Below are 11,307 nucleotides of genomic sequence, written 5' to 3' on the forward strand. Positions count from 1 at the left end.
ATGGCAAAGTTCCACTGAGAATAGGAGCTTAAAATGGAAAGTGTTAGGTATTCCTAACCGTAGGTATTGCTTCCAGCTCAGCCAATAATGTATCTTTTTTTAAAATTGTATTAGAATTACATCTGTTGAAGACTGGTGACATATTTCACATGAAATTTTGTGTCCCAGATTTTGCTTTTCTATGTAATTTGGAAAAAAAATCTTTTTACATAAAAAGTTTCACATCATTTTAATTTGAATTTCAAAGGCACTCTTGTTCCAAATTTGCCTATCAATTGAGGTTTGATCTCCGAAAGATAGTTTAATATGTTAATAATTCTGTGCTTGTGTCAGCCTCAATCCTCTAAGGAGATACACACAAGTAAAAGGGTCTGCTTACTCAGAGCTTCCTGTAAAATTTATTTAAAAGCGTAAAAACAGAAGAAGCCAGAGGATAGGGAGATAAACATTAATCTTTGATATTTATAATGCAAGGAACTATTCAGAAACTATGGGCCTGATCCTGTAACTGGACCCTTGAGGTTGGAACTCTATGCATGTGCGAACACAGACAAAGAAAGCAGGATTTGAGACCTAAAATATTAATCTTTTAATGTTCCTGAATGTAGTTCTGAGGTGCAATATTACATTGAAAAGGACCTGCTTGTTTCAACAGATACATCATCTTTGACGATCTGATAAGATGGGCACAAAACCCGTTCTTGTAGTCCATGGTGGAGCTTGGGCAATACCAGATGAGTTTGGTGAAAGAAGCATCCCAGGAATTAAAAACGCAGTTAAGAGTGGCTTTGCAGTGCTGGAAATGGGAGGAAGTTCAATGAAGGCTGTAGAAATTGCTGTGCGGGCCTTAGAAGATGATACCATGTTTGATGCAGGTATTGTAGTAACTTTAAAAAAAAATTTCTTAAATACTTTAAATCATCTTTGTTTTCATATATCCACAGTGTTCCCCCAAGAGTTTTCTCTATTTTATGTTTATTTTTTATGCTGCTTCTTAAGTGGTGTTGAATCTGCCCACCAAAGACTTTATTTACATATTTCCCATGGCGCTGATTCAGTGCTGGATGCTGTGTTTCTTCTTCATGCTGTTCAATAATTGCTATTTTTTTTAAACAAGTATTTACTGTTGTGTGGGTGGTTGAGAGATCTATAGCTAAGGTTGCACTTTAGTAGATATCCTCTTGCTTTTTAGCAAGATTAGTGAACAAAAAATCAAGGCTTTTTGGTGTTTTCTTTTAATATTTAACAATTCAATTTCAAGGTTTAATCTGTTAAATCAGAGCTCTTAATAACATCAGTCCACAAAACAAGAAAAAATCCTATAGATTAATAAATGTTTGCACAACTGCCATTACTGTGATGCTTCCCAGTGGTATGCAGGGCTGTGAGACACCTGTCCTTAGCATGAGGGAGCCTTGTCTGTAGAGCCTTGCATGGATACAAAATTTATATCAAATCAGATATCTGCAGGGCTGTACCAGGAACCATGGGACAAAAGCAACAGCATGTCAGGCCACCACTCGCAGGAGTCAACACCCAGCCCAGGCAGCTCCTCTGACATGGTTGTACTGCCTACTGGAGCCGGCACCAGGCTCACCAGTAGCTGTCCCAGGTCATGCTAGAGTGTGCAAGCTACTCATATGCTCCCGGACAGGAGACATGGACTGTTGCATGGAAGGGATTGCTATTTGGCAGTGTGTGAGTCACTAGAGACAGCTAATATAAGTTCATTTAATGCACAAGAGAGATTCAAATTATAGCAAGCAGAAATATTGAAAACAAAGGGCTATCTAGAAAATAAAAATGTAACTTGCATACTAGAGCCTAAACTTAACCACCAATTCATTGCCATGGTATATAGAGCAAAAGCTCACCCAGAATCCATCCATCCAGGGTTGGCTGAGATCTTCTTTTCATGAGACAGGTCAAACTGTCTTTTTGCTTCCTCAGTGGAAAGATCCAGAGTTTGTCTCTGTCACTAAGTTATAGTCCAAAAGCCATTGTCGTTCCTTGCAAACAGGGTAATATCTGCTTGTTTTCCTCTCTCCACTCTCCCCTAGAGACTTTTTAAATACTTGATTAGCATTTAGCTCGGACTGTAAATAGGTGTTCATTGTGAAGCATACAATACTCAGTTTACATGTAGACTGAAATTTATTTATCATCTTCTGGTGACCAGCCCCAAGTCACAGACCCTAAAAACATAATTTTCAGTATATATACCTAACTCCTCACATACTATCCATACATACATCTCACAGAGATTACAATGAGCAGTGTGACAGGCTTTCATTAGAGACCTTACATAACACTCTTTGAACTAGTATACTAATACCAAATCTAGGGGATCTCTGTAACCCTTATGCACCCCTCTGCAAGCTTGCATCCAGAGGTCCCCAGGTTCATAGGTGCCATGTTTCTAACTGCCACAACTGAGTTACTCACAGTAGTAAATATGAGTGCACATGTAAGTATTTGCAGGATCAGGACTTAATTTTGCGTGCCTCCATTTTTTAGCTTGATTTTTTTTTTTAAGCTCAGCATCCAAAATCTTACACACTCACCAGAGCACTAAAGAACATTCTCTCCTGACTATTTCATATAAAATGCCAACTGTTTCTCTTTGCGTTTAATACAACTTAAGGAGGAACAAATCGTTTATGAAGTTTGATGTGTATTTTCACTTTATTTTTTCCCTTACTGTTCTGTACTGTGAAAATGCCCATTCTATTTGTGACATAGTTAAAGTGAAATTATTCAGTTGTCACTGTGGTGTCTGTAATAGCTGAATTCTGCTGTTCTACAAATAACAGGGATAAAAATATTCCCCTTCTTTTCTACTTGCCGGAAGGTATAGTAAGTAGAAGATAGAATTTGACTTAATACAAGGAGGTTTAAAGTTGCCCTCTGGCAGACAGTTCCCCATTAGAAACTCTGTACCTTATTTTTCATCTCACATTTTTCAACCCAGTTGCTTAGAGTTTTTTTTTATTTTTACTTCTGAGTGGCAGTAGGTAGGAAACACTGAAGAAATATTTCTTTCCGAGAAGTAGATGGGCACAGATGCAACTGAGGGTAGAATGTGACCCACCATCGCTTTCCAAAGTTGAACCGATTAAATTCCATAAGGAGATAAGCAACAAAATCCTAACAAAATGAAATGCACAACCACTAATAATAATAATGAAGCCCTATTCCACTGCTCATCTCTCTTTCCTTTCCTTATGTTAATTTTTTTTATTGTGACATTCCCCTGGTGTTATCTGGACCTGTAATCTGCTAGGTCACTCCAATCCTTGACTCTGGAGCCAGCTTTACCCTTCTCTGCTGTGAGAATCCCCATTCCTGGGCTGTTCATGCACAGCCTTTGGGATGTAAGCTGCTCCTTGGATTGTGCAACCAAATGACACTAACCAATATCTCCAGTCCCAGACAAAGCCCTTGGAACGTCCATCTTGCAGTGTCCAGTTATGCCTGATGGATGCTTCAAGCTTATATGAGTTTGTCAATTTAACAAAGAAATTGATATGTACCACACTTGTTATCCCAAGGGATGTTTCTGGCATGCTTCAAATCAAATACACAGCTTCAGGTAGAATAAACAAACAAATTTATTAACTACAAAGATAGATTTTAAGTGATTATAAGTCAAAGCATAACAAGTCAGATTTGGTCACATGAAATAAAAGCAAAACACATTCTAAGCTGAGCTTAACACTTTCAGTACCCTTACAAACTTAGATGCTTCTCACCACAGGCTGGCTGGTTGCCCTCCTTTGATCAGCGCTTCAGTCGCTTACTGGTGATGTCTGTAGATGGAGGTGGTAGAGAGAGGAAGAGCATGGCAAACGTCTCTCTCTTTTATCATGTTCTTTCTTCCTTTTGGCTTTGTCCTCTCCCTTCAGAGTCAGGTGAGCATTACCTCATCGCAGTCCCAAACTGACCAAAGGAAGTGGGGTGATTCACTCGAGAGTCCAACAGATCCTTTGCTGCTGCCTAGGCCAGTGTCATTTGTTCCTTTGAGCTGGGCTGTGTTTGTCCCATACATGCCCTGATGAGGCGTGAACTACCCCTGCTCTTGGAGAGTTTTTACCTGGGCTTACTTTAAGCCATGAGGACACATTTTCAGCCTCATAACTATATACATGAAATTGCAACCTATAACATTACAATAACAACAATCTCAGTACATCACGAGCCTTCTGAAAACACCTAACATGACAAACTTTGCATTAGATACTACACAATCATATTGATGAAAATGGGGGTGTAGGGTGTTCCCCCGAGGTACAGAGCATCACAATTATAATTTCCTACTCCTACCCATTTTACTTTCCTTCCATTCTTTGTTTCCTCCTTCCTCTCACTCCTATAAATTTTCCTCTTCTTTTACCATAGGCCTTAATCATAAAGATCCAGATTGCTTGTATGTAACTTGCAGCTAACTTTTTCCTTCCACTCCCCAGTCTTCCATCTCCACACCTCAGTTTCGCTTGTACTCTTTCTTTATCTTCCCCCTTGTGTTCTCTCTTTCAAACAAATATTAGGACAGGCCTTTTGTGGAGCTGATTAGGGACTTCATGAGAGAGAGTGCCCAAATTTTGAGGTCTTTTAAAGGTAGTTCAGTTTCAGGGAGGAAAGATAGATTGACATCAGAGCCAGTGACGATTCATCAGATGAAATTCAGGAATGGAAAAAATGTCACACAAAATTTTCTTTTTTGAAGAGAACTCTTGGTCTGTCACATAGCATTTTAATTTCTGGGATCACATCTTTCCGTATTATTCATGTCATGTTTCTTTCCCTTCCTGCCATTATCTTCCCGGTATTTCTCTCTCTCCACATATCTTCCTTTATATTGTGAGACTTGTAACAAAATAACAATAGTTAGTGATGATTAATTTTTCTTCTTAAAGCTCCAGATCCTGGAGTCATGTTAGTATGTGAAAACCTTAGCTTCAATTCGTTTAAAAAAATTGTTTCTAGACATCATTGTGTTGGAGAAAAGCTTGGAAATGTAAACCTTAAAGGCTCAAAAACCAAAAGGCAAGTAAAACAAACTTCATGTTATGTGAAAACATTTTCATGATGAATTGGGGTCTGACTTCTGATTTGGAATGCTTAGGGTTGGCAGTACTGCCCATTCTTTACTCGCAGATTTTGTTCAGTCCTACCATTCTGTCTCATAGCTGTAATGCTCTCTCCCTTCCCTGTTATCTTTCTTTCACATTTTGGCTCCATTTCTGCTTTTCATCCCTTTGTTTTTTCCTTGTTTCCCTTCTGTAATTGTCTCCCTCCCCTCGTTAACTGCTCTCTTGTCATATCTCCTAAATGTGATCCAACTTTTTAAAAATTGTCTGAAAACAGTCATTTTGCCCCTCTGTCTCATCATAGCTAATTTAGCTTTGTAGAAAGTCCTGTTCTGAGCAGCTTGATTTTGTATGGTGATGTTTTTACTCAGATGATATGGGGTAACCCTGATAAAAACTTTAGCTGAGCCTAAGAGTTGAATTGCTGAAGATTTGGGATTCTCAGCAGGAGATATTAGTGGAAGTGGTTAAAAGAGTTTTTTGTTTTTTGTAACACTACAGCACTAATTAATGCAGATGCATAGTTTTACTTGGTACAGGAAATCTTGTATAAAGCTGTTTTTCAATAAATTGATCTGAATCTGTTCAAGTGGGTTTTCAGTGTTGTCATAAACAGATAGTTAAGGGTTAATGTCTCTTTTACCTGTCAAGGGTTAAGAAGCTCAGTAAACCTGGCTGACACCTGACCAGAGGACCAATAGGGGGACAAGATACTTTCAAATCTTGGTGGAGGGAAATCTTTGTGTGTTTTGTGTGGTTGTTGTTCGCTCTTGAGACTGAGAGGGACGGGACATCGATCCAGGCTCTCCAAATCTTTCTGAATCAGTCTCTCATGTTTCAAACTTGTAAGTAACTATCCAGGCAAGGCGTGTTAGTCTTATGTTTGTTTTCTCAACTTGTAAATGTTTCTTTTGCTGGAAGGATTTTTACCTCTGTTTGCTGTAACTTTGAACCTAAGACTAGGGGGGGTCCCTCTGGTCTATAGGAATCTGATTACCCTATAAAGCATTTTCCATCCTGATTTTACAGAGATGATTTTTATCTTTCTTTCTTTAATTAAAAGCTTTCTTTTTTAAGAATCTGATTGATTTTTTTCCTTGTTTTTAAAATCCAAGGGGATTAGGTCTGGACTCACCAGGGATTGAGGGGGGAAAGGAGGGGAGATGGTTAATTCCTCCTTGTTTTAAGATCCAGGGGGTTTGGATCTGTGTTCACCAGGGACTTGGTGAAGCCTCTTAAGGCAACCCAGGGAGGGGAAAGTTTTGGGGGGACAGAAAGTGCCCAAGACACTGAAATTCTGGGTGGTGGCAGTGTTACCAGATCTAAGCTAGTAATTAAGCTTTGAAGTGTTCATGCAGGTCCCCACATTTATACTCTAAAGTTCAAAGTGGGGGAAAAAACCTTGACAAGTGTGGTGTGATTCGGGGTCTTAAATGTGCAGTAATGCATGGATGCACAATTATTTGCTTAAAACGTGCACTGACGTTTAAGAATATGTACACTGAATATTAAACACTTAAAATTACTAAAGCTGTTATCTAAAATCAGCACTTTTCTCTATTTCATACATTTACTTGAAACAAACAATGCAGGAACTAATTTGATTAGGAGAAATAAAACTTTAAGTAATTGATTGGCAACTGAGACCAGGTTTTGAAGATTATGCTGTCTTGATATGCCCTATAAAATCAATAAGCTATTTCTTTTGTTGCTGTGTTAAACTACTGTTTCTTCTTTTATCACTTAGTTTACTTTGTGTATAGGAAATTGTCATTGGTGGAATGCGGTTGAGGTTAATACTGGAGGTTGGAAAAAAAGAAATGCCATATTATATCAAGGATTCTGCTCTTTAATAGAAAGCAATACAGAATCAATAGTATTACTGAGATTTAAAAACTTTTATTTGGTAGTTAATCAGCTTCTCAGCTGACTAATTTCCTGTCAAGAGATCCAACTATATGCTTAAATATAAAAAGGAATGCTGAGAAACTCTATTAAGTGAATTAAAACAGGCAACAGTACTATTAACAGCAGTGTATCTTTGATGGTGACATTTGGGCACTGTAGAATTAGCACTCTAATTAGGGAGAGTGTGGTGCTTGCACAGTTTATTAGTTCATTTATTGGGCCTTCCAGATTTTTGTCACTTCTATGATCTTCTTATATACATGCAGCTTTTCCTCTGGTTTGGTCTATAGCAGGGGTCGGCAACCTTTCAGAAGCGGTGTGCCGAGGCTTCATTTATTCACCCTAATTTAAGGTTTCACGTGCCGATAATACATTTAAACATTTTTAGAAGGTCTTTTTCTATAAGTCTATAAAATATAACTAAACTATTTTTGTATGTAATGTAAATAAAGTTTTAAAAATGTTTAAGAAGCTTAATTTAAAATTAAATTAAAATGCAGAGCCCCCCAGACTGGTGGCCAGGACCAGCACAGTGTGAGTGCCACTGAAAATCAGCTCATGTGCTGTCTTTGGCACACGTGCCATAGGTTGCCTACCTTTGGTCTACTGGCTCCCATTGTCTCCTGAGATAGCTGCTTGTCTCAATCTGAAGCATGAGAACTAGCTTCCTGATCTGTGCTTGGTCAGAAGAATCATAGAAGATTAGGGTTAGAAGGTCATCTAGTCCACCCCCCTGCTCAAAGCAGGACCAATCCCCAAACAGATTTTTCCCCCAGTTCCCTAAATGGCCCCCTCAAGGATTGAACACACAACCCTGGGTTTAACAGGCCCATGCTCAAACCACTGAGCTATCCCTCCACCCTAGAACTGCTGCTGCTTCATCTGCAGGCTGTTAGCTGTAGTCAGAGGTCATATCCCCTCAGAAAGGATTCCCTTATTCAAGGAAAAGAATATTTACATGTGCACCTCTTGAATAATTATTGGTTGTGTGCTAGGGTGTGAATTTAGGACCACATACAACTCAGTCTCCGGTGGATCTCCCGCTGGTCTCAATGGGCAGTGTCAATGGGTGCCAGTTGCACAAATGGAAAGAGTGCTGCACAACCTTTTTGTACTAACTAAATTTCTAGGTGTGTTTTCTTTATCATAATTCATTAATGGTTCAACATGTTAGAGTTGCTGCCAATATTACTTGGCAGGAAGACATTCACTTTCACTACATCAGTGATTCTCAAAATTTTGTACTGGTGACGCCTTTCACACAGCAAGCCTCTGATTGTGACCCCCTGTATAAATTAAAAACACTTCTTATCTATTTAACACCATTATCAATGCTGGAAGCAAAGCTGGGTTAGAGGAGGAGGCTGACAGCTCACGACTCCCCCATGTAATAACCTTGTGACCCCCTGAGGGGTCCTGACCCCCAGTTTGAGAACTCCTGTACTACATCTGTTTCTGTTTCCCCACCCTTTCTTTTTCTGTTTTTCTTCTTTTTCCTAATCTATCTGCTGAAAGTCTTGTCAATTATTTAATTGCCAAGTTAACACAGTGTCAGTACTAGGATCTTTAGCATCCTAGTGAGATTTATGGGAAGCGAGGAATTTGACACCTCTGAGTCATTATATTAGTACAGAAGATCCCTTTAATGTTGCCCCTGCCACTTTCCCCATACTAATTTTTCCCGCTACAGTTACTCTCACTTTCTTGTCAACTGTTGGAACTGGACCTTCCTGATTATCACTACAAAAGTTTTTTTTTCTCCTGCTGATAATAGCCCACCTTAATTGATTATTCTCCTTATACACCTCTATCCTGATATAACATGACCTGATATAACATGAATTTGGCTATAACACAGTAAAACAGGGCTCTGGGGGACGGGGCTGCACAATCCGGGGGATCAAAGAAAGTTCGCTATAACACGGTTTCACCTATAACGTGGTAAGAAGTTTTGGCTCACGAGGACAGCGTTATATCAAAGTAGAGGTGTAGTTAGTATGGCAACACCCATTTTTTCATGTCCTGTGTGTGTGTACATATATATTTCCTACTGTATTTGCCACTGCATGCATCCGATGAAGTGGGTTTTAGCCCACAAAAGCTTATGCTCAGATAACTGTGTTAGTCTCTAAGGTGCCACAAGTACTCCTGTTCTTTTTGCTGATACAGACTAACACAGCTACCACTCTGAAACGTTTACTTTTTATGTAATTCAAATGCTGTCTGACTGCATTCCTCAAATGGTGATCTGTTGAGAGCTAGCAACAGAGGACTGGTTCAAGGTAGGACATAGGGATTTGTGCCCCACATTGAAGCTATTTTACCCAAAAGTTTTTGATTCAAGAAACCAAGGAGGGGCCCCATTACCAAAACCAGCTGGTGCAATCGAGGGTCCAGGGAGCAGGATCGATGCAATATTTTCCCACCTTCAAAAATAAACTTTAAACAAGAAAACAAAACCACCAAAAAACACTTTCAAAGGTTTAATGCAGTGTGACACCGCTTGTGTAAAGAAATCCCCTGGCAGGGCAGGCCGGTTTGTTTACCTGCCGTGTCCGTACGTCTGGCCGATGGCAGCTCCCACTGGCCGCGGTTCGCTGCTCCAGGCCAATGGGAGCTACTGGAAGTGGTGTGGGCTGAGGGACATAATTTCAGATATTGTGGCAATGGTTAGTATTACAGGTATGATTTTAAGGGCTCTGTGAACAAATGTTCCATGAAATTATTTTATTTTGTGATGGTGAATGTGGAGGTTCAGCCTCTGTTATGGATTAAACCTTGTGAAAAATTAAAACTGATCAAATGTATAATGGAGGCCTCATGAGCTAAATGAAAATAATATACTGGAAGAACTCAATCGTGTTTGATTAAATTGGTTGCACTAAGGACACACATCACATTTGTTTAAACTCCGAGGTAACCACATTTATTACTCCATCCAGGAGAATTTTCCTGGTATCCAGAGAGTGACATCTGCAGAAGTTATAATGCATGGTGATTTTAAAAGTTAAAAAGTCAGCTAGTGAACCACCTGGATGGGTGCAGTCAAATGTGGCAGTAGAAAAATAAAAGATTCTCTGAGAATATACTTAGTTATAAAAGGAATTTGATAATGAGCATACTTTCAATGCCCAACTCTGGAAGAAATAAATAGAAGTTGAAACTAAAACTTCAACCTTTTAGACACAATATATATCTTTAGATAAGGCACCTGATACTGTTCCTTATGGTATCTGTGGTCCCAGAAAAAGTATTCCACAAGAAGAAGCAGACACATTAGAGGAACTGGATGACCAATTATGTTGATGATCTCCTCATCTGGAGAAACCAGAGAGAGACATGATGACTTAAGTGAAGATGCTTTGAAATTTAAAAACCAAGTATGCCAGGTAGCACATTAGAGCTCAACTGTGTGAGAAATATTAACTCATATAAGGCATTTAACAAAATGACACCAAAATAGAGGCTATTTGTGTACATGCCAATGCCTTAGAACAGGGTAAGCACCTTGGGAGGCTGGGCTGGTTTGTTTACCTGCTGTGTCCACAAGTTCGGCCGATTGCAGCTCCCTCTGGCCACAGTTCGCTGCTCCAGGCACGTGACAAGGTATGTGCTGGCTGCTGCTTCCCATGGTCCCCAATGGTCTGCAGTAGCAAACCACAGCCAGAGGGAGCTGGGATTGGCCGAACCTGCAGATGTGACAGGAAACCAACTGGCCCAGTCCTGGCGGGCTACATGCCAAAGGTTGCCAATCCTGTCTGCCGAATAGACAGGAAATACAGATTTCTCAAAGTGATCTTTTCTAATTCCTGTCACGAGTGTCCATAGTTATTAGGCCATTTAAGTGCCAAATTTAAAACCTACGAAGTCAATTGAATCACATTTCAAGGGAAATCACAAAATTACTTACAAAAGCAGCGCGAGAATGTCTCTCTATGGTGCCTTTTAATTATTCCTGCAGTAATTCTTTATAGCTTGCTCAAATACAGTTTGTTTAGTTTAGTTTGCTTAATGATCTGTACCAACCTAATGTAACATCAATATTTAAAACGGGCTCTAGCGGTGATCCTGGCAATTACAGACCGGTATATCTAACATCGGTACCGGGCAAATTAGTTGAAACAATAGTAAAGAATAAAATTGTCCAGACACATAGAAGAACATAAAGTGTTGGGCAAAAGTCAACATGGCTTCTGTAAAGGGAAGTCATGATTGCTCATCTATTAGAGTTCTTTGAAGGGGTCAACAAACACGTGGACAAGGGGGATCCAGTGGACACAGTGTACTTAGATTTCCCGAAAGTCTTTGA

General features: G+C 39.5%; 1 protein-coding gene across 1 annotated transcript in view; it reads left to right on the forward strand.

The window, feature by feature from the left end:
* The first annotated feature begins 682 nt into the window (after positions 1–682).
* Positions 683–11,307, forward strand: part of LOC116834330 (isoaspartyl peptidase/L-asparaginase-like) — a 225,575-nt gene continuing 214,950 nt past the window's right edge. The window contains exon 1 of the mRNA XM_032796331.1: positions 683–875. Coding sequence (XP_032652222.1) covers positions 683–875 — 193 coding nt within the window. The remainder of the gene's footprint in view (positions 876–11,307) is intronic.

This window comes from Chelonoidis abingdonii, chromosome 3 (assembly GCF_003597395.2).
Source record: "Chelonoidis abingdonii isolate Lonesome George chromosome 3, CheloAbing_2.0, whole genome shotgun sequence".
Taxonomy (NCBI): domain Eukaryota; kingdom Metazoa; phylum Chordata; order Testudines; family Testudinidae; genus Chelonoidis; species Chelonoidis abingdonii.